Genomic DNA, 27,064 nt, shown 5'->3' with positions numbered 1-27,064 from the left:
TTGGCCAAAGTGAATGTGCCAATCAACAAAAAGCGTAAACTTGGGCCTAAAACTGTTGATTGTGTATTCCTTGGGTACTCTTTTCACAGCACTGGGTATAGGTTCTTAATTATAAAATCTGATGTGCCTGATATGTATGTTGATACTATCATGGAATCAAGAGACGCAACATTTTTTGAGAATGAGTTTCCCATGAAGAATACACCTAGTGATATAAGTCATGAGACTATAATTCCCCATGAGCACGAACTGTCGATTCCTATAGATCATGCTGAGGATTCTCACGTGCACATCCCTGAGGAGGATGACACTATAGTCACTCGAAAGAGCAAGAGACAGAGGGTTGCAAAATCCTTTGGTAATGACTTTATAGTGTACCTTGTGGAAGACACACCAACTACCATTAGTGAGGCATATTCCTCTCCTGATGCTGACTTATGGAAGGAAGCAGTAAGGAGTGAGATGGAATCTATTATGTCTAATGGAACTTGGGAGGTCGTTGACCGTCCTTATGGTTGTCAACCTATAGGTTGCAAATGGATCTTCAAGAAAAAGCTTAGGCCTGATGGTACAATCGAGAGGTACAAGGCAAGGCTTGTGGCCAAAGGATATACCCAAAAAGGAGGGTGAAGATTTCTTTGATACCTACTCACCAGTGGCTCGATTGACTACAATTCGCACATTAATAGCCGTGGCAGCCTCTTATGGTCTTATCATTCATCAGATGGATGTTAAGACAGCTTTCCTAAATGGAGAGTTGGATGAGGAGATCTATATGGATCAGCCAGAAGGGTTTATTGCGGATGGTCAAGAGAACAAGGTGTGCAGGTTGATAAAATCATTGTATGGCCTAAAACAAGCACCTAAGCAATGGCATGAAAAGTTTGATAATACTCTTACAACAGCTGGCTTTGTTGTAAATGAATCTGACACGTGTGTATACTATCGGTATGGTGGGGGTGAGTCTGTTATGCTATGCCTTTATGTTGATGACATTTTGATCTTTGGATCAAATCTCAATGTGATTGAGGAAGTTAAAAATCTTCTATCGAGCAATTTCGAGATGAAAGATTTGGGAGAGGCTGATGTCATTCTAAACATCAAGCTTGTTAGAGAAGCTGATGGTGGGGTAACTTTGTTACAATCCCATTATGTGGAAAAGGTATTGAGTCGCTTTGGTTTTAGTGACTGTGATCCTGCTCCAACACCTTATGACCCCAGTGTGCTATTAAGAAAGAATCGGAGAATAGCAAGGGATCAATTGTCATACTCCCAGATCATTGGCTCGCTCATGTACCTTGCAAGTGCAACAAGGCCAGACATCTCTTATGCTGTGAGTAAGCTAAGTCGGTTTGTGTCGAAACCAGGAGATGATCACTGGCGTGCTCTTGAGAGAGTGTTGCGATATTTGAAAGGTACTATGACATACGGTATTCATTATACCGGAAACCCAAAAGTGCTAGAAGGCTATTGTGATGCCAACTGGATTTCTGATGCTGATGAGCTTTATGCCACAAGCGGATATGTGTTTCTGTTTGGAGGTGGCGCTGTTTCCTGGAAGTCTTGCAAGCAGACTATCTTAACGAAGTCTACAATGGAAGCAGAACTCGCAGCATTAGACACTGCTGGGGCTGAGGCTGAGTGGCTTCGTGATTTCCTATTGGACTTACCGGTGGTTGAAAAACCGATACCGGCTATTTCCATGAACTGTGACAACCAAACGGTGATTACAAAGGTTAACAGTTCTAGGAATAACATGAAGTCTACAAGGCATGTTAAGAGGAGATTGAAATCTGTCAGAAAGTTGAAAAACTCCGGAGTTATAACTGTGGATTATGTCCACACATCAGATAATCTGGCAGATCAATTCACTAAGGGTCTATCACGCAATGTGATAGAAAGTGCATCGAGGGAAATGGGTATGAGACCCATGTGAGATCTACTCTAGTGGTAACCTGCTCTATGTGATCGGAGATCCCGTGAAGTAGAGTGGAGAAACAAGCTAGGAGTAGATTGTGAGGAAAGATCCCTTCTTTAACTCATTTCTGATGCACATCTTTCCTATCTGTAAGGCAGGATGGTTTTTACCTTAATGTATTCCAAGAGTCTTATAAAGGTAAGATGTTGTCCTACAGAACATCTTCTGAGGAATACACCTATATGAGTCAGACTGCTAGTCACAGTCTATGGGACTTGGGTAATCCCTAAATACTCATGAAAGGCACTGAAGTATGACTTATATGCTTCTAAACAGCGGGAATACCCTTTTGCAGCCTAGTATCAGCAAAGGATTTGAGTGAATCTTATTTCGCACAAAACTGTCAATTCAAGGCATAGTCCATTGTTCAGTTGTGAATGAGTGAAACTCTTATTCTAGATGGATGTTCAACTTAACAGTCTCCATCAAAACACTGATATATCAAAGGATTGTGATTCTGATACTTCATCATTACAAACCCTAGAGTTTGGTGGGGATTGTTGGATCTTTTATGGGCTTGGCCCATTTATTGAATAAACTCTATGGTGTGTAATGGTGGAGAATACCAATAGTACCACATTGGAAGTCCAAGGGTCTTTTGCCTTGACTTATATGGTGGGATTTATTCCACTTAACTTGAGAAGTCAAGAAATGGACAAGGGCGTGCCACACGCGCGCGCGCGCGCCACCGCCGCCGCCGCCGCCGCCGGCCGGGCGTGGCGTGGCGTGGCGTGGCGTGGCGTGGCGTGGCGAGGCGAGGCAGGCAGGCAGGCGAGCGGGCGTGGTGTGGTTGTGTTAATTTTTACCACTCACTAACCGCGTACGTCAGCCAAGTGACCCTGTCTCTTCGTCTGCCGAGTGACCCTGTCTCTTCGTCAGCCAGCCGAGTGACCCTTCTCCTTCAGCTGCCGACTTATGGCGTGACTCGGCGAGAGCTGGCCGACTCATGGCATAACTCGGCTAGAGCTGGCCGACTCTTGGCGTGACTCGGCGACCTTTCTCCTTCAGCTTCCCTCTGCGAGAGGATAAATAGAGGAGCGCCCCTGTCACTAAAAACAAACGAGAAACAGTTTCAGAAGCACAGTTCAGCTGCCGAGTGAGAGTATTTCCATCTCGTGGCTCTGCGCGCACAGAGAGGCGAGAGGGCAGGTGCCTCCGAAGCCCTTGCCGTTCGAGACCCTGCTCGGGGGATCGGCAATTAGGTTTTTGGGGAGCGTCTACGCGACTGCCCAAACGTCTGTCGTTGTCTTCATCGCTGGTTCCTGGCGTCTTCATCTCGATCGGATGACAAGAGAAGCTGGACAAGGATCAGGATCCTCGGAGCGCATGGGCGGGTATGATCAATTCAGTTCGTTACTGTTTTATATTCTGCATATTATATATGTCGTTTGTACCTCTGTTCTATCGTATTATCATATGTTATATCTGTCTGTCTTAATTTTACAGTCATCCTGTTTATATTGTTATCTGTTTATTTCCAGTTGTTCTGCAATAATCCATGAACCATGCTTATATACTTATTTTATTTATATGATTTACATGCTTCATATGCTTTGTGTTCTCATGATCCATATTGTTATGGATATATTTGAGATAATGATTTCTATGATTAAACATATTTTATATGTCATCATCATAATGTTAATTTATGAAATTAAAATAATACGGAAAATGGCTATATTTCTAACAGCAGCACATGCAAAAGATCCATGCGTCATTACGTCGAGGATTCAACAGTTTATTTATTTACGTCGAGGAAGCACGCAAGTCAGGATCAAGACAGTAATGACGCATGGATTCAACATATCGCCAATTTTTAACTATAAGGAATGAGATGGTGATAGATCAACTTATTCTATTCCACAAACCAAACAAAAATACTGAGTGAGAAGACGATGGACTAGTTCATTCCTCAAACCAAACACTTCATTAGTGTCTTGATCCTGACTTGCGTGCTTCCTCGACGTCGGTTATTCTCTCCTCGTCGCCAGTGGCGGACCTCAGCCCCAAGCCCCCCGGTCTCTAATTATATAGGACCCTAAATCTAATTATACATTCAGTAATTAGACTATCAGATACAATAATTTAGTAGTGAAATGTTGAATAATTAGCAGTCGCAAAGCTCACAACTGGTCATATTTAAACATGTTAAAAGAATTTTTAAGATAATACTATAATAGGTATCTTTTTATTTATTTGTTGTTTGATATAAATATTTTGATGTGTCTTGAGTTTATATATTAGTAATATTTTTATATAACATTAGTTTGATTGGTCTCAATTTTAAATTAGTCCCGGTCCCTAAAACCTCCAGTCTGCCGCTGCTCGTCGCCATTCTCCTTGTCCCCGTCAATCAACCTATAGCTAGCAGCACCACCGGCGAAGTAGACGTCGACGACGTCGAGAAGGCCCGGATCCAGTTCCGCCTGCGCGTCGTCGTCGTCCAGGAGGAAGCGCTCCAGCTCGGCCACGTACGCCGCCATGGCCTCGGCGGCGGCGGCGTCGCCCGCCGCCGGTGCCAGGGGCCCATCTGCGATGCCGGAGTCCGCCGGCGACGACCCTGCTCCGTCTTCTTCCGCCCTGTCGCCGCTGTAGCCGTCGTCGTTGCCCAGGTCCGGCCCCGCCACGAGTGCCTCGCCGCCGTGATGCCTGCAGTGGCTAACAATGTCCGCGTCGGAGAAGATGGCGCGGTAGTAGCAAGCCGGGGCGCAGAACTGGTCGTCGACCGACGACATGTCAGAGTCCAATAAGGATTGGATGAAGTCGAAGTCGTCGAGTAACACGTCCACGTCGTTCGTGGCTGCCATATGTCAGTCGTCGCCCGTCGGTGAGGAGTGAGGAGAGAGCGCGCTGGTGGGTCGTCGGTCGCGATCTAGGTTGTGGTGGTGGTGGTTGGTGGGGCGAGGGCGTTTTTATAGGGTGGCGCGGTTCCTTATCCCACGACTCACGCATGCCCTATAGCGACGTTACAAGCCATAAAAGTGGATAAGATATAAATCATCTTCTTTTGAACCAACTTACAGATAGCTACAGTTACAGATAACTAGGTAGGGTTTAGCTAGGGTTTCCTGTAATCTATATTATGTTAGCCTAGGATGTGAAATGCTTCTGTATTGTTCCTGCCTAACATGTTAATTATGTGCGTAAGAAATTAGATAAAATATGGATATTGCGGTGTGAGCTGAGCTCTTTGAGTTGACGTCTACACGTTTATATATATAGGGCAAGATTAATATATCACCATAGGGGCGGACCCAGCCAAAAAATTAAGGCGGGGCATACTTCTAGCTAGGGATGAAAACGGGCGGAAACGGTCGGTAAACACTAAAACCATTACCGTTTTCATATTTTTTATCGGAAACAAAATCGAAAACGGTAACTCCGGAAACGGAAACGATATCGGTATTTCGGAAACATCGGAAACGAAAGTTCGGTGCGGAAAATACACCGGTAATGGTCGAAATCTAAAATACGATCGGTAAGCATATCAAACTTCACAATAAAACAAAATTGACAAAACATCACAAATACCACAAGTTCACAATTCATGATATAACAAGTTCACAATATAACAAGTTCACAAGGATCACAAATTTATAATATAAAAAGTTTACAAAGATCATAAGTTCACAATATAACAAGTTCACAGTATAACAAGTTCATAAAGATCACAAGTTCACATACTCAAAGTTCACAATTCACAATATCCACTCGATTTAGTTGACATGGCATGCTTACTCATGAAATATTTTTTCCTCACATAAAGGGTTTTTTGACAGACTCACAGGAAAACCCTAAAATCTAGTGTGTGAAAAAGACAGACGGTCGGCTCTCTATCATTATATATTACTAATACATAACATGTGCATAGAAAATGGTGGATTCGTTCGAGAGACCAAATCGTTAATCTCAACTGTCTTCCAACACCATCTAACCCCCCAAAAAACCTTAAAGCGTCCAAAAAATACAAAAATAAGTAATCCTTATCTAGAGATGTACAGGCGATGCGAAAAAATCACATGCTGGAAAATTCCGAAAAAAATCCGAAAAAATTCCGAGACACAATTCCGGAAAATTCCGAGACATAAATCCGGTAATTTCCGACAAAAACCGGTAACCGATGGAAACGGTCGGTAAAACACCACGCCGATTCCGATACCGATTCCGATAGAAAATTCCGAAAACCGATTCCATTTTCGAAAAATACCGTTACCGATGAATCCGATCGAAAAATTTCGAAATCGGTTTCCGGAATTCCGAAAAATTCCGAAACCGTTTTCATCCCTACTTCTAGCCACATATGAAGTTTAGCTGAACATGTACATAAGTGAGGGCTTCTAATTTTTTGAGATGGGACACTAATGGTGAAAATTTGTCTACTAACTATAGTTAACAAATTTTGAGCCGGGGCCTATGCCCTCGCTGAGACTAACATGGGTCCGCCCCTGATCACCATTATCTTGGTTTACAAGTTTAAAGGCTACAAGAGAGAATATATCTATGATAGACACATACATCATATATATATATGCTTTAATGAAATAGATGAATGACAATAATGACGATATTATCCTAATATACAAGCTCTTGTTAATTTATTTTATTCTTGTTTTGAAATATATATTTCTATTCTTACTTTGAAATGTCTATATAGTTTATATATAGTTTCATATAACTTATACATATGACATACAATAGTAGGAGTAGTAGCGTACATAGAAGGCAACGACTCATATGCAATCAGTCCTTCTGTGGAAGCGTGCAAGTAAACCATCTGATCTATTAGATTACGATCCAACCGCAAATACAACCATGGTTTGTTAGAGGTTATTTTATAAATATTATTGAGCTGGTGGTGGAAGGGTTTAAATGTTAAATGTGACTTACGGTTGGATCGTATCTAATGAATCAGATGGTTTGTTTGCACGCTTGCACAGAAGGACTGTTTGCATAGCAGTCGTTGCCTACATAGAATATGCATACTGAAAATTATTTAAAATAAAAAATAATTGAATAAAAATATAAAAGAAAAGAAATGGCCTTTAGTATCCATTGGTATTATCACCCTTAATCTCATTGACTGAACCGTGACTAAAGTATAAAACATTTTCTATAGTTAGCAGTCTCGATGAGAAAAATGTTTCTCGCTGGGAACTATAGAGGGTGTCTAGCTTGGCTCTAGAGCAAAATTCTAATGAAGAGCTCGTCAGAGCCAACCAACGGCCTCAGCTCTAGAGTTGTAAACATATATTATTGAGTTTTTAGGAGCTATAATAAACTTTTAGAGTACCTCTTTTATAGTGCTCCGAAATCCTAAAAAACTACATAGGTACTCTATTTTAAGAAGTGTTTGGGATGGCTTCAGAACAAAATTCTAAGGAGGAGTTGGTTAGAGCCAGCCAAACATCACAACTCCAGAGTTGCAAACTTTTTGGAGTTTTAAGAGCTGTAGTGCAATGTTTTCTGGAGAACCTCTTTGGCTGCTCTAAAAATCTTTTTAAAGCAACTTAGATATAGGAATTGCATTGGTTATGAGAAATCAATTTAGACTTTGGAGTCATGGCAAACGCCCTAGAGCGAGTCATACCAAACAAACCTTATATGTTAAATATGTACCTTGTGAGGCTATGGCTTGCAGATCGTGTATATGGTCGTGCAAAACACTATTTTGTACTGTAGTATGCACTCATTAGACTGACTCCAACAGGAGCCAGGCAAATCAGGCAACCATCCGAACTTTTGGCTGGTGTCAGGGATACATTCCCCGGTCCCTAGGGCCCATCGGTCAGCGAATACACATTAGGGAAAGACCACTGGCAATTAGGGCCCGCAGGTCAGCTGGAGGAGATAGATAACGTCTACTATGGAGGCACCCGCCCCTGGACGAACCCCGTCTGGCAACGAGCCACGATCACTACTAGAAATATGCTTATTTAAGACATACATCTTAAGACAAATATCAGTGCATTTTATAGAAGCGTCTTTTATCATATGGTGATGAGTAAGGTAAGACAGTTTGTTGGAGATCCGTCTTTAATGAAGAAGGTTTTTGAGACAGATATATGGTAGGAAATGTCTTATATTGATTTAATACATAATGATTTTGAAAACCGTCTCAAATAAATATACCTTTTGAGGCATTAATTTACAAGAATTGTCTTATATTTTGATTAGTATATTAGACACTTCTGTATATGAAACCATCTCAAATAAAGATATTATTAGAGTCATCTAGACTATACAAACTGTCTTAGATGTTAGTGAGTATACTAGAAACTTGTAAGCATAAAATCGTCTTTGTATGATATTTCTGATAAGATATATTGTGAAAAAACATAGTAAATAGTAAATTCTGCTTAGATTGACCTAAATATGTTCCATAGTGTTTCTAAAGCGCAAAACATGTTTAAATCATGTTAATATATCCTGTAGAAGTCCCTGTAATTATTTGATTTTTTTCGATTAGCTTTTTATTTTTGAAAAGAAAATTCTAATTATATGTTTGTAGGGATGGCCCATCTATCACTAAAAGTCTAGAAATCTAAATCATGTTAATTTAACCCATTGCTGCCTCCACCGCCCCCGCTCCGAGGAGGGCCACAAAGAGAGGACAATGCAGTGGCAATAACATTAGCTCTCGTAGAAGACTAGGACCAACAATTTTGATTCATACGGTAGAACAAGTTTAGATAACATGCGTAGCCACTAATGTTTTTTTGAGAGTCGATGAACCAGCTGTGCAGGCCGTGCTGGTCTTAAAGGACCGGAATTTAAGACCCGGTCCAGATCTACCTTCAGACTATATTAACATATTCTATATTATTTTGTGCTAGATCGTGCTTTGAGCTTCTATTTTTGTTTCTGCTCTTGCTGCCAAAAAGTCCGGCCCATATTTCAGCATAGACTTTAGTAGTCGGCCCAAGTATCCTGCCAAGCCCACCTGCGACGTCAAACGAAAGGACTGCCCTAACCTCATGCAGTCGTGCCCGCTTGTTTCACTTGCTCGCCTTCACCCCTCGTCGCCGCCGCCGCCACCGCCGTCGCCGTCGCAAGCGATGATGCTCAACATCAACTTGTTCCGCACTGACAAGGGCGACAACCCAGACCTTATTCGCGAGTCCCAGCGTAGTCGGTTCGCCTCCGTCGAGCTCGTCGACGAGGTCATCGCCCTCGACAAGGCATGGCGCGAAAGTAAGTGTCCACTCTCCTCGTTACCCTGCCCCCATCTCCTTCCTCACAGGCTGGTCTCTGACTCTGAGGCGTCCTCATGCTGCAGGGCAGTTCGAGCTGGATAAGATCCGGCAGGAGCTTAACGCTACCAGCAAGAAGATCGGCAAGCTCAAAGCCGTACGTTCCGTCTAGAATTGCGAAGCGCTCGTCATCACTTTTTCTTCTCGGGGTTCTGGGTTTCATGTGAGTGACTGTGGCGTGTTTTTTTACAGAGCAAGCAAGAAGAGGAAGCGAAGAAGCTCATGGAGAGCACAGACGAAATTAAGAAAAGGTTGACAGGCAAAGAAGTTGAGGTGTAGGAGGCCAAGAGCACCCTCGACGCCAAGGTCACGACGATTGGCAACATCGTGCATGAGTCCGTGCCAGTCAGCAACGACGAGGTGACCTGGAAATTTAGTTGGTGTTTGTTCTGGCTATTTGCTTTCCACTGAAGTAACTGTTAGATTGTAGTGTGACATCCTAAATATTAGCTGCACTGTCAACTCCAATCCTGATTCTCACACTCACAATTTGATTGTTGGAATTCTAATTGTGCTTTGGGGTTTTATGTGAAGATACAGAAAAATATTGCATTCTTATTCTGGTCCCGTATTGAAATTGCAAGTGGTCCCTCTGAATTTTGACCCAATTGTTATAAATTTCAGATGAACTGAAAAAACTACTACTTGTAGGCAAACAATAAAATTGTACGGGCATTTGGAGAGAAGAGAGTAGAGGATAATTTGAAGAACCACGTGGACCTTTGCAGATAAAAGTTACATGGATATTGTCATGTAAGCATTGAGATAAAAGTTATTCTTGAAAGCAATTTCTAATTATATGTTGTCTCCCCTCTATATTTTTTTGTATGTTAGCACTTCTAATCTTAAAAGATCGTCATACTTTGCTTTCTAGAAGTGAAGGGAAGAAACAAATTCTGATGAAATATTACTTATAGCTTCTTCCAACTCTTTTGGTGAAACAACAAATTTATACGACACCACAACAAGGTGTTGTCTTATTAACCTTGGGGATGTGACAAGATAAAATCGGTATTACCAGATATGACTTGATATATAGAGTCATGGGCTATGTGTGGGATCTGGTCTGACTAGTTGCAAACAAACACTGTTTGAACAACGAACTAGTTAAACATGCAAATTCAATTTAACTGCTGTGGTATGGTGCAGTTTGACAGGTTGAGTGGGTTGGAACCGAACCATGTACCTGCCTAGTTAAGAGTGTTGATTGATGCTGATGTGGGTGTGGTCAATCCTAGTTTCCTATTTAATTCCTCTGGACTGATGCAGAATCTGTCCTGTGGTGGATCTGTTGTCAGTGGGAACATTTTCATTGTTAATTGATTTTTCATTCCCTGGAAAATGGTGAGAGCTGTCTCAGCTGAGTCACTAGGCCGCGGGTTCAAAACAACCTGTCTACCTTTATGAGGAAAAGGCTTGTCTCGTTCTATACCTTCCCCAAATCCACTCATGTGGGAGTCTCCGGCACAGGGTCTGCCCAACTGACTTTTCATTCGCAATTTTCTCAGTTAATGCATGCTTGTTCTACTAAAGAGCAGAAATTAGTATTTTGATGTACACAAGGAATACATATATTCTAACTGCCTCATTTTTTCAAATATTTCAGCAAAGGTGGTGTATGGGTCGGTCATTTACTCTCTGGTTACTCCTTGCCAATGGACATGCCGTCGCAAGTAAATGTAAAGAGTTCTGAAGAGGTTGCTGGAATGTGGAAGCACTCCATCAAAGTTTCTTATGAAGCAACAAAGGCAGCATTTCCTGGTGGTGAAGTTATCGCACATCTTGATCACAAGTAAGTGCAACCATTACATCTTTTTTTCACAGAAACTTGGAGACATAATGGAGAGTGTCGGATCCCACAGTTCTAAAGTCGTGTGACCTATATTCTCCATTTCATACATAATTACTTACTAATTCCTTGGTTATTTTCAATAGGATGGGAGAGTGTCGGATGCTTCTTCATATACTATTTCTTGGTCCGTCAAATCTGCTTGACCCAAATGCAAGTTTTGCTCAAATGTGGCAAAAATAATTGTCTCATCGATTGTTAGCGCGCCTGCTTCCAGCAAAGTTTCAGAGAAGGTAAGTTATTTTGATAGATGCAAAATCTAGCATAATTCTATCATTTTATACACATCTATATGACCTTTGTGATATGTCACAATATGAGGTGTTCAAATGTGTCTAACTACTAATTATTGTCTTCTCCTATTTGTTTTACAGGAAAAGATGGAATGTAACTCAAATTTTGGTGGCCGCACAAGTGTGGAGACTTGAATTCATATATACTTAGTTAGGCTCAATATTAGTGCAAACAGTTGATAACCAAGTTTTTCAATTAGTATTTAGTTTTGGCTTTAGAGTACACTTATGTATGAGTTATTTGACAATATTTATTTATGAGATATTGAATGGTACTTATCTATATTATATTAGTTACAATGTTATTAAATATATGCGTATGTATATTTCTCTTTCAAATTATTATAACGTGGTATCTAAAAATGAGTATAAATTGAAGAATGTACTGCCATGTAAGTCATTCGTTTAAATCTTAATAAGACACTTTCAAAAACGTCTAATATCAGTCTCCTAAATAAAAGACAGTTTCTAAAACGTCCAATACGAGTCTCTTAAATAAGATGGTTTTTCTGTTGCGAGTGTCTATTATTATAGGATATTCTAGTCAGTTTAATAAATACTTTGTGACTTATCATGTTCGTATTTGGGATGGTTCTTTAGAAAAAGTGTCTTAAACAAAAAACTAATTTGAGACGGTTTATTGGACAAAGTGACTTAAACAAATGACTTTTTTAGACGGTTGTAAATTAAAAACTGTCTTATATAATATCTTTTAAGACAGTTTATAACCATCTCAGATGTGGAACATCTTTTGCGACTCCATCAAATTTGGACACTTCATAAGCGTCTTAATAGCTAAAAATTAACCATCTCATATGACACGATTTGTAGTAGTGGATGGAGGCGATGATCCATCTCCCACTCACCTACAAACCTCTCAGGCCGCAGTGCACTCATGACCTATGAACCTCTCGGATTGCGGCACATTTATGGCTGACACACCCTCGGCCTACGACGCACTCATGATCTATCGGACTAGGCCTGAGTGCACAGACTGTTGTTAGGGCGCAACACGACAAGCTGTACCAAGTTTCAGGCTACGAAGGCCAGGGGTCAATATAGTCTAAATGATGACGCTCAGGCCCCACACTGCTCGCGCCAATCACCATAAAGAATACGAGACAGCCAGGCGACCCCGAGGCCCATGAACACGCATGGCTTCACCCCAGATAGAACGTTTGGTTTTAACTTTGCCTAGTGGCTCCTTCCTGAGGAAGCCACCGTTGGCCCTCAGACGAATGGATGCACACACGCACAGACGGACCCTAGACGTGAAGACTCCGAGACGGACTAACGAACAGGAAGAGGACTCACTGATGAGGACCCAGAGGCTGGAGCCCCATCGCCAAGCCAAAACTTAGCTAGAACTCCATTATAGTTTAGTAGAATGCATTGAGATCTAATTCCATAGTAGTTGGGAGCTAGAGTTAACGGACACACAAGCCATTGGCTCTAAACATGAAGCAGAAGCATCAGAACCAAGGTCATTGAACAATAGGCTCTTCTCAGTTGATCAGCTCGTGTGTAGTTTGAGCTTTTAATAATCAAGCACAACAATTGATCACCTTATATATATATATATATATATATATATATATATATATATATATATATATATATATATATAGGGTAGGTATAACGGGAGCCCCGGGCTTCCAATAGTTAAAGGAAGCCCAGGCCGACCACCCCTTCAAACTGGTTCAACCAGCGCGCCCAAACAGGCTGTCGGGTGCGCCACCTGTCCCACGTCTGTTAGCGCAAAAAAAGGGAATGCATGCATGAGTCAAACACGATCCAATGCATGCGCATAAATTTAGGAAAGATATGTGGGGCAGTTTCTGTTTTTAAAATCCTTTATTTCCTCCATAAATTTAGGATCGCTGCAACAGCCATGCAGCTAGACGCGTAAGGACCATTTTATGATATATACTGAGACTAAATATGCTACACTGCGTTAATAATTATGCAATTCGATATACTGCGTAAAAATCTGTTACCAGCTGCATGCACACGAATTTATGATAAAAATAATGTGCAATGAAAGGAAATGAATTACACGCATAGAAACAAAAAATCGTATTTAATGTTTTATTTCCTTCATAAATATAAGATCCCTCCAACAGCCATGCAGCTAAAACACATTAAATCTAGTTTATGATATATACTGATACAAATTATACTACATGGTGTAGGTATTTATACAATTCGTTACACTGCGTAAAAAAATCTGGCATGTTGTTCACTGGTGGACGCACCTTCGGGTTGGAGCGTAATAACCTTAAGTTTTGAGCATAAAATCCCTCAATTATAAGCGTATATACCGAGCCAATGTGAGAGGTTGATAGCTCTAGTAGGTTGTTATCACGATCCTATTTTTATGGCAGATCCGAAAAACATGGCAGTCGCATGCATGCGGTTATACAGATCCTAAAATTATGGCAAAATGCATGCATGAGTCAATCACGTTCCCTTGCATGCGCGTAAATTTAGGAAAGATATGTGTGGCGGTTTCTATTTTAAATGCTTTATTACCTCCATAAATTTAGGATCGCTGAAACAGACATGCAACTAAAACTCGTAATGACCATTTTATGCTATATACTGATACTAAATATGCTACACTGTGTAGATAATTATGCAATTCGGTATACTGCGTAAAAATCTGCTACAGGCTGCATGCACACGAATTTATGATGGAAAGAATATGCAATGAAATGAAATGAATTGCATGCATAGAAACAAAAAATCACATTTAATGTTTTATTTCCTTCATAAATATAGGATCCCTCCAACAGTCATGCAACTAAACGCATTAGAACTAGTTTATGATGTATACTGAAACAAATTATACTACACGGTGTAGGTATTTATGCAATTCCTTACACTGCGTAAAAATCTGGCATGTTGTTCACTGGTGGACGCATCTCCGGGTGGAGCGTAAAAACCTTAAGTTTTGAGCATAAAATCCCTCAATTATAAGCGTAAATACCGAGTCAATTAGAGGTTGATAGCTTTAGTAGGTTGTTATTACGATCCTATTTTTATGACAGATCCGAAAAACATGGCAGCCGCATGCATGCGGTTTCTATTTTTATACAGATCCAAAAATTATGGCAAAATCGTGGGAGTTTCCATTGCATGCGCGCAAATTAAGAACAACATAAATCAAGGAATTGTCTTTCAAATGTGCATGCAGTAAACTGATATACGAACTCTGTGTTAAAGCATAAAAACAGACAGTTTTTAGCGTAAATAATACATGTGGTAGGCATAAAACACAATAAACGAAAAGAAAAATGCGCCGGATCAGAGGATGTCACGCGCGATCATCGCTGCGCGCATCTCGCCCCTTCCGTGACATCGCTCGCTCGAACATCGCGCCTCATGCGTCGTCGTCGCTACTCGCACGTCGACGGGCGTCGCTTGCTCGCCGGCCTTGGAAGTGCCGCCTCCTCGGGGCTTCGGGGACGCCGCCGCTTGCCTGCACAAGGGCCTCGCTGCGGATCGAGGAACCTCCGCCACCGCGCGTCGAGGTAATGGAGTTACGGCCACCGGCCTGGGAATCGCTGCCACCGCACAAGGGCGCCGCCGCCGCTCGCCCTCTGGATCGAGGGCCGCCACCGCCGGCCTGGAAACCGCCGCCACCGCATAAGGGCGCTGCCGCCGCCGCTCGTCCTCTGGATCGGGGGCCGCCACCGTCGGCCTGGCAACCGTCGCTAATGAATCGAGATGGGGCGTAAAAACTGATCCCTAGCACTACGGATTTTCTTTTATAGACGTCTGGACCTGGTCCGGCTCGACCGGATTGCACTGTCTGGTCTGGGCTTCCAATAACTAAAGGAAGCCCAGGGCTGCTAATATACAATCTATATATATATATATATACTGTATTTATATATTACACCTGGGTGCATTCAATATAGAGAATGCACCCAGGCCGAACCTATGTGCCAGGTCCGAGCCAACCGTCCCACCCAGGCCGGTTTCGTCCCTCCCGCACGCTCCGGACAGAACCTTTTCATTTTCCCGCCCCCGCCCCTCTTTCTCCGTGAACGGCTCCTCCGCGAACGGCTCAACCTCTTCACATAAGTTGCAATCACACCAGACTTACAGTTGCAATTATGCCAAACAGCAGTTGCAATCATTGTTTTGTTTAACAGATTTTTGGACATAGTTATATAGAAGTTGCAATCACACCAGACCAGCAGTTGCAATTACACCAGACACAGTTGCAATCATTGTTTTGTTTAACAAATTTTTGGACATAGTTATATAGGAGTTGCAATCACACCAGACCAGCAGTTGCAATTACACCAGACAGCAGTTGCAATCATTGTTTGTTTAACAGATTTTTGGACATAGTTATATAGAAGTTGCAATCACACCAGATCAGAAGTTGCAATTACACCAGACAGCAGTTGCAATTATTGTTTGTTTAACATATTTTTAGACATAGTTATATAGAAGTTGCAATCACACCAGACCAGTAGTTGCAATTACACCAGACCAGCAGTTGCAATCATATTTTTTAACAAAATTTCTCAGAGTTATTCAGTACTTGCAATCACATAAGAGCAACTCAGCAGTTGCATCCACACTACACCAGCAGTTGCAATTACAACACACCATCGGTTGCAATCATTTTGTTTACATTTTTTAACAGATATTTGAGTAAAATTATACAACAGTTGCAATCACACATAATGCGGGCTTGCAATCCCACCTAATGCGGGGACAGGGAGGCACGCAGACAGAGAGGCGCGCGGCGGCGCGGGGACAGGGAGGCGCGCGGCGGCGCGAGGACAGGGAGGCGCTCGACGGCGGTGGGATCTAGGTTTAGAGGATCGGAGGAAGAAGGAGGAGACGGCGGCGGCGCGGGGATAGGGATGCGCGCGGCGGCGGCGGGAGCGGGGAGGCGCGCGAAACAGGACTTACGCCTGGGTGCATTCAATATAGAGAATGCACCCAGGTGCATTTTAGCAGCGCCGTGTATATATATATATATATATATATATATATATATATATATATATATATATATATATATATATATATATATATATATATATATATATATATATATATATAAACAGTTGAATGCAAAAATGTGACTAGGCATTTAGAACAAAGAACATAATTCTAACAGAAAATCGCACCACAATTTCTGAAACGTCAAAATACTCCAGACTAGAGCTAACAAACTCGAAGAGTGCGCCATCTGTAAGTGATGTTTCCCTTAAACTCAGAAACTTTGTGACTAATGCCCACTAGCTGCGACAAAGCAGCATAGTCAATACCTACACATTTTTACATATATGTCAATACCTACACGGTTTGTTCTTAAGTAGGCGTTTGATTATGGAACCTATGTGGATTGTGCAGCTGGTCAGCTGCCACCTCAAGCCAGCTTCAGTTCTGTAGCATTAGTTCATGGCTGTCTGACTTTCAATTGAAAGAAATGGATCGAATGAAATTTCATGCTATTTGGATATATTCTTCTCAACAAGAGTTCCCTATCCTGACATATCCGAAATATATCAGGATACTTGGTTGCTTCAGGTTAAACCACGCACTTCGAGCATTTAGGTAGTCTTTTGATTCATCACCATATGAGGTGAAAAGGCAATATAAAGTCTTTCATTTGATTCATTTTTTGTGTTTGACTGCTCTAAATTTTTCTTGGTAGCCTTATGACCTGTTCAATGAAACTACGACACTGCAACGAGCTAATCACGATATACTAGACCAATCCAATCATGACATTTGCTAATTTGAGCTGCGCATGTGCGGGGAGGAGGGGGCTGCAACGCTGCATGCCTGCATGCACTGCGCCGAGGCCCGGTTTGCATGCGCAGCGGAGCGGGCGAAGGAAAAAAATTTTGGTGCTGCAAACTAAAATTTTTGTAGTCCCTCATAAAAAGAAGATTGACCTCACCGGCAGGTACACCAGATAACGTTTTAGTTATGTTATTGCTGCTGCAGGTAGGGTCAATCTTTTTTTTGTTTTAGAGGCTGTAAATATATTGGTTTGCAGCCGGCCGCACTAAATTTTTTTCCGCGAGCGAAGGGAAATACTGTGGACGACGCACTAAAAAACTGAGACTTTTTTAATACTCACTAGCTGTCAGTAATGCCCACTAAACTGAGACATTTATAATGCCCACTAGCTGCGACAAAGCAGCATAGTCAATACCTGCACATTCTAAACGAGTATAGTAGAGATTTAACGAAGCTGTTGTAGAATATTATTTTCTACCAAAAAATATATTCCTAGTGTCTTACAGACTTACAGTTGCTCTTCATCTGTCAGAATCCAGTATTATTTACTCGTTTAGAACCAGAACTTGTGCCGCACGTTCGCAGGGCGAAATAGGCGTGATCACAAGAAAATAAAATCACAGATTTGCGTCTACTACAACATTCTTCTTGATCAACCGAGCAAGCTTCTTTTGATTGTTTTACACGAGGTTACCACTGTCTAGCATTCAGCTTCTTTCTAGAGAGGGAGCAGTTGCTGCTGTTGCAACGGGTGCTGCACAGCTGCCCTGCTGATGAGAGCAGAACGGCCTTCACAGTAGCACACCATCATTGGACATGGAGCACATGATTGCCCCGTTTGTTTGGACTTTTTTCAGCTTATGGTCATCAAAAACTGATACGGACTATCAAACTTCAGTCTTTTAGCTCGCTTCTATAAAAATTGTTTTAATAAAAAACGTCTAAAATCAACATTAACACAGAATCAGTCGAGTCGTCGCGATAATAGAAATACATCATTTTCTAGATCATAAATCATTTAGACCACTCCATCTTCCTCCTCACGTAATCCTACGATCACAATTCTTCTCACAACTAGATTCTCTCCGCAGCTAGATTCTCAGAAAAGCTGGTCAGAAAAAAACTGAACCAAACAGGCATTGAGTGATTACGAGGCTGTATCTTAAAAATTACTATCTCCGTTCTTAAATATTTGTCGATCGCTAGTTTATTTTTAAACTAAAACACGATAAATAAATAAAAACGGTGGAAGTATCAGTTAGCTTTGAACAAGCAGAGCCTTTTTTTTACATTGATTCATATAAAGAATGATGATGGTCATCTGATATTATTGCTCGCATTCAGAAAAAATCAGAATAGCCGCCGAAAGGGATGCAAGTAAAAATCACTCAAGTGGTCGTTATCGTTGACAACACTACAGCCTTTATACATGCGCAGGCCTGAGAAAAACGACCAAAGGAGAAAGGAGCCGTAAACAGGAACTAGGTGTGGAGTTACAGTTAGTAATCAGCCATTAGCTTTCATATTCTGATATCACTGCATCTGCTGTGCCATCACCTGGACTCGGTTGTGGCCCCTCTAGTCTGGTTAAGACATCTGGTGCTCCAGCAGCGTCCCTGACAATCTGAAAAGGATGACAACAAAACCGTGACAAATTGTGAAATTTTCCTCCATACTACAGAATTAATTTTAGGTAAAGTAACATGAGGTTTGAACTGTTCATTTGCATTCATGCAGCATGGGCAAATAAACAATCAAAGTCGAAGGCTTCAGGGAAGACCGAAAGAGTCATTCCTGGCAATCAGGTGGACAATGACAGTGACAGGGAGAGCCACGTCAAAGCGATGAGACTTGAGAGAAGAGTCAACAGTTAATCTGGAAAATCAGTTAATCCGAAGAATTAAACTGATTGTGTGGCCTCAAAAAAAATCAGTTAATCCGAAGAACTCTCCATCCTTTCCAAGAAATGCTAAAGAGATGTTTGACATCTGGCTGTAGTGCAGTTTTATGGACAATCTGGAAAATCAGAAATGATAATTGTTTTAATGGAAAGAATGTCATCAATGTCGCTAATATCTTCATTCAATGTTGTTTTTCGTTGAACTCGTGGGCGCTGCTCCAGAAAGAGATGCCAAGAAGGATGCTGGAGGACGAGAAGCAGGCTAATCCGAAGAATTGATGATCAAGTCTTCAATCGCTCTTTTGGCTGGGCACCAGTTGATCGTCACATTATGTAAATAATAACGCGAAAAACGCTGAAGCTGGTTTGGGCTTTTGGAGGCTCCATACCCTGCATGGTTGAATGCTGCTGCTGAATGTTGTGTGTGGTTTGTTGTCTTTGGTGCGTGGTTGTTTGTAACCCGGCGAGGTCGTCGGCTGAAAAAACCTTCAGAATTAGCCGAACAATCTTTTGCTTGTGTTGCCGGTCTTTTTTTCCTTATCAGGTTCGCTTTCTGATTAGGATAAACCTAGCCAGTTATTGCAGTGCAGTCACTAAGTCACTAAGTCTTGTAATGTTCTTGGGTTGTTGTCAGTGTTCCGAACTGTTAAGTTGCATGCACCAACCAGTTCGGACCAAAAGCTTAAACTGATAAGAAGAGGTATGCAATTCACTTATATTATATTCTAACATTCCCGGTCTTTTTTTTCCTTATCAAGTTCGCTTTCTGATTAGGATAAAGCTAGCCAGTTATTGCAGTGCAGTCGCTAAGTCTTGTAATGTTCTTGGGTTGTTCAGTTGTTGTCAGTGTTCTGAACTATTAAGTTGCATGCACCAACCAGTTCAAAGATGTGTGCAAATCACTTATATTATATTCTAACACTCTCCCTCGCGTCGAGCCTCTTTTAGGTCTCTGACGTGGAATATAGGAGCAAACAACAATTATTTTATTTAATTGTATTAACCAGGATTCGAACTCGAGATCTCTGGCTCTGATACCATATTAAGTTGCATGCACCAATCAGTTCAACTCAAAAGCTTAAACTGATGAGAAGAGATGTGCAATTCACTTATATTATATTCTAACACGAGCTGCTACCTATTTCTTAATGAAATGGGGGAACCCCTTTCTGTTAAAAAAAAAACTGGAAGGGAGATGATTACTAGCATCTTATCTGTGGGTGAAAAACATTGACTCGCCTGTGCTCAAACCATTTCTCCTTCTGTTAGCTATTGTGTATAGCATTCGCCTAAAAGGCATGCTGGATACTTACTCAACTCAATTAAGGGCCATATTGAACTGTGCACAATGAACGATAATAAACTTTTGTGGCGTTCTCAGTTGGTCATCAGGCCTCAACTCAACGAGCTTAAAAATTGGGGTCTAACGAAGGCAGAACAAGAAATTCAATAAGTGCAAGAGCATGACAACCTATTTGTTGTCTCTGTTCCGTTTGTTGGCTCCTGTTTTCTTTAAAAAAGAAGCACATTAACCAAACACTGGAAAAGCTGTCTTATGTTGTGATTGTGCAGAGATAACAGTATATCATCAGTGCATATGGCTTCTGTAACCCTGCAACTATTGAAGAAGTAAAGAAACATACCAATATTTCTTCATCCAAGTAAGAGATCATGAATAATCGTTGAAATGCCCCACCTATATATAATAAATAAATATAATGTAACTACAGTCATGGAATGCAGCTATTATGCACTCGTGCAATGATGGCATAAAAAGTAGCATAACTATATCGACCGAATATATAGTCCAGCTCCAATCCGACAAAGCCAAGCAAATCAAAATGTCAATGAAATGACTGTTAAATTTACATGCAAAACATAAAAGGGTCTTTTTAGGACCCTATAACCAATTGGTGGCTCCCTCTCCAGTATTAGAGCCGGTTCTGTTTCCTAAACCTAAGCTTAAGCCACAGAAACATTCCTCAGCTCTCAATATTTAACATGCTCCTTAATATTTTGGCAAATAAAGTGGCAAAAATTCCTTGGCAAAAAGAACTCGATTAACAAAATCGGTAGTTGCTTTAACTGAGCAGGCAGTACGTCCTCAGAAACTAGGAGCGTGTGTACCTAGCGTATATAGTTCCAGCAATGAGAGTATTCCAAACTAGCATATTGCTACAAGAGTGTGATGCCCTGCAGACTTACCGAGTGGCAATTTAAGCCCCTCCGAAACAGCTTCCCTTATAGGGCTAGGAAGTTGTTGTAGAGCTCCTGCAGTTTGGCCAAGCAAGCCCTTCAACTGTTCAGGCAATGATTCTTCATTGATTCTGGGAATCGCTATAAGGCCCTCAACGTATTCCTCTTTCATCCTGATGGGGCCCTCAACGGACAATTGAGTAGTCAGTAGGAATTTGCTTTGTATCTGGAAACAGAAAAAATAAACTTGCTAAATTGTGAGAATGAGAGTACAACAATAAAACAATCCCCAATCATACAGAAATAATCAGCTTGCAGATGATATAGGTCACTAACAGTGTGCTAATAAATGACTTCATTATAATTATGAAGTATTCTCAGTGTATGGAGCTTTTGCGCACGATCTATTATACTAGCAGATATAGACACAGAAGAATAGCTTGATTACAGAAGGTGAATCCTGCATCTTATAAGCCATACTGGCTAGCACGACACATAAATGTCATATAAAAGCATAATGTTGAGAATCAAAGATGGATCCCCTAAACTATGCAAAATAGTAGGTACCCTGCTAAAATCTTCTGACATTACCGTGTTTAGAAACTTGAGGTTAGATGAGAGCTTGGAGTATCCATCCTTGATCAACACATCAAGTCCCATAAAGTGTGCAACCGATGTAGGCGACCTCCTTCAAAATAGAACACATTTGCTATCAGGAGAAGCTTGACTTAAACTGAATTCAAGTCAAATGAAGCAAGCAGCGACAGGGACATACTCAAACAAAAGGCGGGCCGCAAATGCTCCAGGACTGCTATCACCAAACCATTCAAAATTCCATCGACCCTCCAGAAACGGCGATCTGCAAAGTAAACAGATGTTGTGGTTATATAAATCTTAGGGTTGCTATGAGAAGTAACTCAAAGTAAGGTACAGCACATAATACGTTTTGTTAGCCATAATAACACTTACGTTGTGGGGCGTGGTGTCGGATTCAAGCGCTCAAGTCCAACAATTCGCTCATTGACATCGATCCTCTGCATCTCAGTGGTCTTCCCGCTGACTAAGGCCTCGAAACCCCCAGCATCTTTAAACTGAAATTAAGTAAAAAAGAATCAGATACCTTAGTCGATAAATACCTCGAAAGTTCAGTATCAACTAGCTGGTTCAAACTGTCATTTCACAACTCGGACACAAAAACATTGAAAGCTATCTTAGTTGCTGAGGTTGTGGATAAAAAAACGTAGTGAAATTTGGATGAAAATTGAAGGTTTAGAACTTGACACTAGTTCCTTTCTGGTAGGCTGGAGGAACAGGAGCCTCCCGCAGGCACCATCACGGGAAGGTCAGCAACTAGTACTAGGCGAGAGACCGAGAAGAGGAAGCAGAGGAAGAGCAAGAGCCCTCACGGCGAGGAGCAGGGACTCCTTGGCGGAGAGGCGCTCCATCTCGCGGGCGTAGCTGGCAGCGGCGCCCCCCTGGAAGGTCTGGGCCATGGCTCTGCAGCGCCCCGCGGAGTAGCGGGGGCGGCGGGGCGAGAGGCGCACCCGGCCGTCGCGGCGGACGCGGAAGGGGACAGGGAGGAACGCTGGATAGGCCGGAGTCAGCGCCACGGAGGCTGCCATGCCTGACGAGCTGCTGGGCTACAGATTTCTCTCTCGTGCTACAGTCTACAGCCGCCGGTGGTGCGGTGCCGTGGTGGTGGTAGCAGAGAAAATTTGACTGATATTTTGCCTCCATCTACTTCTATTGTCCGCCCACCTCTCAGGACTTCTCTCACTACACCTCTCTCTATATATACGTATTAAAATAATTTAGTACGTATAGAATTTAGTTTAGGTTAAATATCAAATCACTCCAAGGTACATAAATTAAGATGAATGCATAAAGATTTAAGATGAATGTATGACCGTCCAAACAAGATTGGCTAGCAGCTGCTAACTTACTGACAAGTCACAACATTCAGGGGAACAACAGATTAACGTTTTCTTAAAGCTGAACTCAGTTGAATCCATTGAAATCGCAATACGACAGTCTAACCGTCTAACGCTACAAGGAGGGAATTCAGAGAAGCAAATGGAGAGCACAGGACATGTCATGCCTAGAGTTGGCACCTCAACTCTCAAACAGCACCACTCCGCTGCTCGTTCTCGCCATGGGCAAAGTGGCACCGCTCGCCGAAAGTACAGGCACCCTTCGCGAAGTTCTCGCATAGCTTCGTCTTGTAGTTGCTCTTGCTACCCAGACCACCGCCTCGGCCTCCTGCTGGAGCCACGGCAGCAGATGAGTTTTTCGCCGGCATGCTCGTGCTGATGGTCGCGATGAGGTCCCTCACCATTTCGCCGGCTTGCTTGATCTGGTCAAAATTGCCTTCCAGCTCAATGTTCTTCAGGTTGGGGCTAGACTCGTGGTCGCGGATACAGAGCTTGACGCCTGTGACTCTGCTTATCTGCTTAGTGTTGACCCCGCCCTTACCAATTATGCCACCGGCAAGAGACGCATCCACACTGATCTTGGCAGTCGCCGAGGCACCAAAGTTTCCTGCTGGAGGGCCCATGGCAGCTGGCTGCACAGGTTCAGGTCGGCCTCCAAATCGACCGCCCATAGGAGGTTCTCCATAAGGCATGTACGCTGGTTTCCCAAGTTCTCTTTCGCTATGAGCAAAGTGGCACTTATCACCAAATCTGCAGCCTTCTGTAGTATTGTACTTGGTGCACATGCGTGTCTTGCCTGACGAAGCTGAATGAGAGGTGCCAGTAAGAGCGGCGTGATCCACATGAGTTCTTGATGGCGCAGATACAGCAGGGCTACCTAGATTGAGCATTTTTGCAACTGCCGGGTAACCGCCAGGGACAAAGTGCAGAAAACGACATCCCTCACCAAACGGGCACCCAATCGTACTGCAACATTCAAAGCAGACATGTATTATTTATGAAGGCTTATCTAACGATCTTAAGTATGCAGGAATGATCTTTTAATAAATGAGATGAAACACCCAAACATCTAAACCATATATTCAGGCATGTTGAAGTAACAATAACAATATGAAGAAAGCATAATACCATATAATAAAATGAAATTTGAATCTACTCTGACAAATACTTCCATCACTAAAAAGGAATTTTCATTTAATCAAAACATCAATACCTTGTACCCTGTGCAAGAGTGGATTGAACTTTGATATGTATCGTACTCATCTAACATCTTAAGTACCAGAGGAAAAAAGCAAGCTCAACTAGTGGGATGTATTGAAACAGAGCAGCTCACGTATCATGATTTACTGTTATAATTCAAGTATTCCATATATCTTTGGCTTATACAATGGAATTGATTTGCTGTAAGAGAAGTGAAAAAGATACAGGTTAACATTCTGATGTTATTTCTGATAGGTTAAGATTATAACCTGAAAAACTTGTTGCAAGGCTTCGATTTGCTTGATAGACCAGTTTGAAATGACTCCATGTCTGTTGCATAAAATTAATTACATTTTCTCATGTGTTAGAAGTTTGCATTATTGATCTTCTACTCAAGTACGTATGTAGAATTTATCTCCAATGTATGTGATGAATGAACAAGATTTTATATGCTAAAAGATTCCATTGTAGCCATCCTGCAGAAGATAGTTATTATACAGTTGAGACAAAGAACAGTAGGGTTTCTACACTAACAAAAACCATGTGTCTGCATGTTTCTTCATGTTCATTGAACTGACGAGCTGTTGAATTGCATTTTGATCAATATTCAAGAGACACAAGGTGCCTCTGTTCCCATATATGCTTCACATTACTATTCCTTCTCTAAAAACTATTCCTCTATACATCTAGAACAGGCTTGTACTATTACAGTATCTGAACTCAAATGATGTTTCCAGACTTTCAGTTCTAAAACTATTTTTACTGTAACAATATTGCCATGAGGCACATAGTCCTAACTAGATCTGGTAACATACAGGTTAGCATGTTTCTTCTTGTCGGTTGAACAGGTGAATTGTCCAATTATATTGTTCAAGATTCAAGAGGCAAAAGTTGCTTTGGTTTCCAAATATGCTTCAAATTACTATCCCTGATTCCCTTCACTAAAAAAACTATTCCACTTTTCAACAAAATACATCTAGATGAGTCTCATACTATTACACTATCTAAACTCTTAAAGAACCTTTCCAGACTTCTAAACTATTTTTATTGTATGTCTGTATTACTATTGCCGTGAGGCACATAGTCCTAAGTCCTAACTAGATTTGGGAACACACAGGCTTTCTCACCATTGTGTAATTACTTAGTACTAGAAGTTACTAATTGGGGGTAAGTTGCTCAAATAAGAACATGTTAGACCGTGTACATCAGTTCACTCATATGGTCACCAAAAACACTGTTTTGCACTATAGACTGCACTTTTCTCGGAATGGAGTTTAAAAATGGGTATGGGGATAGGTAACTGCTGGAGATAAACTTAGGGGCTGTTTGGAAGCACCCAGTTTTTAAGAAACTAGTTTATGGAAATTGAGGTGGTTACAAACATATCAGTTTATGCCTCTGTTTATAGAAATTAGATTCTCAGATTCTTAAAAACCAACAAGCTGGCCTCTCCTAGCTAAAAGATAAAAACCGGTTTATTAAAAACTGGCTGGCTTCCAAACAGGACCTTAGTCTGCTGCTTACCAGTTAGCACTGACAACGTTTTCTATCAGTAGCTGGGCAAAAATGTTTATACTTTTTGCATTTGCATATGAAGCAGATCTAGCTGTGATACATTTATATAGAAATTTACAGTCTGCAACCCTGTCTGATTTCTTCGGATTTGATTGTATTCTTTTGATTCATCCTCACATACATTACCTCGGAAAGTCAAGTACAACGCTAGCCTTCAAGGTCCAATTTAGTCGTCGATTTTCGAAGTTAATAAAGTGGTAAGAGAGTAACATCGTAAGCATAGAGGGGAAAGCTCTTGATTTGTAGTTCAGTTTTGGAGGCAATGTCTTCCACCAATCCACGCATTACTTGAAGCAAGCAAAGCTTGTGATTGAACGAAAGCAAAATCTCTAACCAGCCAGGGCCCCTCCCCAACAATCCCCTGTCACCAACACCACGGGTGCGCATCTCATTGCGCACACGGCACGCATAATAAGCATGATCAAACGACAAACCAGAACACTCTCGCTTCGCTCTCGCAGGACACGCGCAGATCCAGTTGCCGAAGCACTTCTCGCATGGACCGAGGACAACCGACATCTAGTAGAACCGAAAAATCTAGGCGAACGGCAGACGGGACTGGTGGTATAGCTACGCCTCACCTTTGGAGCGCTTCCCGCCGCCGGCAGCCCCGTTCGCCGTCTCCGTCCGGGACCTCTTCCCGGCTGCGACGTTTCCTTCCATGATCAGCCTAGACCCTGGCGAGTGGCGCCTGGTTGGAGAGGCGCGGCGGAACCCTATCCCCTGGTCCGATTCGCTGCGGAGGTCGGAGGAAGAAAGGACTGCGAGATTGTTGGGCCTTGGGCCTCGCTCGAGGGACTTCGTGTTCAAAAGAAAAGTGTTTGGTTCAACTTTTTGAAATTGTAGGAGCTGAAACTAAACGGATTTAGGACCCATTTGGTTTGAGGGACTAAAGCATTTTAGTCTCATTTAATATCTAAATTGTCAAACGGTAGGACTAAAACAGGAACTAAACTGTTTTAGTCCCTAGTTCCTCAAGATGTGGCTAAAAAGGAGTAAACCATATTAATTCCACATTTACCCCTTATTTAGTTCAATTGTACTAATAGTAGGAGAATGTTAAAGGCCATTTTAGTCTTCTTGTGACTCATTTAGTATATTTTACTAATTTTAG

General features: G+C 41.9%; 2 protein-coding genes and 1 pseudogene across 5 annotated transcripts; 1 reads left to right on the top strand and 2 right to left on the bottom strand.

Annotated features, from left to right (window-relative positions):
• Nucleotides 1-8,956: 8,956 nt before the first annotated feature.
• Nucleotides 8,957-11,653, top strand: LOC103642167 (serine--tRNA ligase - D-aminoacyl-tRNA deacylase pseudogene; annotated as a pseudogene). Its single transcript, NR_163186.1, has 6 exons — nucleotides 8,957-9,169; nucleotides 9,255-9,325; nucleotides 9,421-9,588; nucleotides 10,835-11,020; nucleotides 11,164-11,310; nucleotides 11,452-11,653. The product of NR_163186.1 is annotated as a serine--tRNA ligase - D-aminoacyl-tRNA deacylase pseudogene (transcript).
• A 6,753-nt stretch (nucleotides 11,654-18,406) lies between these two features.
• LOC100304297 (uncharacterized) lies at nucleotides 18,407-23,011 on the bottom strand. 3 transcript variants are annotated; one of them, NM_001165739.1, is made up of 7 exons: nucleotides 22,651-22,946; nucleotides 22,214-22,335; nucleotides 22,020-22,103; nucleotides 21,836-21,932; nucleotides 21,254-21,470; nucleotides 20,692-20,744; nucleotides 18,409-18,772 (listed from the first exon to the last, which is right to left on the bottom strand). In NM_001165739.1, the coding sequence occupies exons 1-7, from the start codon at nucleotides 22,864-22,866 to the stop codon at nucleotides 18,662-18,664; spliced, it is 900 nt and encodes a 299-aa protein (NP_001159211.1). In that variant the 5' UTR covers nucleotides 22,867-22,946; the 3' UTR covers nucleotides 18,409-18,661. The 3 variants fall into 3 exon arrangements, with proteins under 3 accessions (XP_008662082.1, NP_001159211.1, XP_023156914.1); XM_023301146.2 differs by lacking the exon at nucleotides 18,409-18,772 and adding an exon at nucleotides 19,208-19,524 and having other exon boundaries at nucleotides 22,651-23,011; XM_008663860.3 differs by lacking the exon at nucleotides 20,692-20,744 and having other exon boundaries at nucleotides 18,407-18,772; nucleotides 22,651-23,009.
• Nucleotides 23,012-23,109: 98 nt separating this feature from the next.
• LOC100191185 (uncharacterized) lies at nucleotides 23,110-26,708 on the bottom strand. Its single transcript, NM_001136620.1, has 3 exons — nucleotides 26,532-26,708; nucleotides 24,645-24,705; nucleotides 23,110-24,141 (listed from the first exon to the last, which is right to left on the bottom strand). Exons 1-3 carry the CDS (start codon nucleotides 26,611-26,613, stop codon nucleotides 23,364-23,366), a joined length of 921 nt encoding a protein of 306 aa, NP_001130092.1. The 5' UTR covers nucleotides 26,614-26,708; the 3' UTR covers nucleotides 23,110-23,363.
• Between the last annotated feature and the right edge of the window lie 356 nt (nucleotides 26,709-27,064).

The sequence above is a fragment of the Zea mays genome, chromosome 10, assembly GCF_902167145.1.
Source record: "Zea mays cultivar B73 chromosome 10, Zm-B73-REFERENCE-NAM-5.0, whole genome shotgun sequence".
In the NCBI taxonomy this organism is placed as follows: domain Eukaryota; kingdom Viridiplantae; phylum Streptophyta; class Magnoliopsida; order Poales; family Poaceae; genus Zea; species Zea mays.
This window is presented reverse-complemented; position numbering and strand designations above follow the sequence as displayed.

What these genes read in the sequence shown, in the direction of transcription:
- LOC100191185 (NM_001136620.1), bottom strand. Translation starts at nt 26,613, where the DNA reads ATGGAAGGAAACGTCGCAGCCGGGAAGAGGTCCCGGACGGAGACGGCG. An exon ending in CGGCGGGAAGCGCTCCAAAG is followed by an intron (nt 24,706 to 26,531) that starts GTGAGGCGTAGC and finishes TTTATGCAACAG; the next exon opens with ACATGGAGTCATTTCAAACT. An exon ending in CCTTGCAACAAGTTTTTCAG is followed by an intron (nt 24,142 to 24,644) that starts GTTATAATCTTA and finishes TGAATGTTGCAG; the next exon opens with TACGATTGGGTGCCCGTTTG.
- LOC100304297 (XM_023301146.2), bottom strand. Translation starts at nt 22,866, where the DNA reads ATGGCAGCCTCCGTGGCGCTGACTCCGGCCTATCCAGCGTTCCTCCCT. An exon ending in ACCTCAAGTTTCTAAACACG is followed by an intron (nt 21,471 to 21,835) that starts GTAATGTCAGAA and finishes TTCTGTTTCCAG; the next exon opens with ATACAAAGCAAATTCCTACT. An exon ending in ACTTGGATGAAGAAATATTG is followed by an intron (nt 19,525 to 20,691) that starts GTATGTTTCTTT and finishes AGGTTTTTTCAG; the next exon opens with CCGACGACCTCGCCGGGTTA.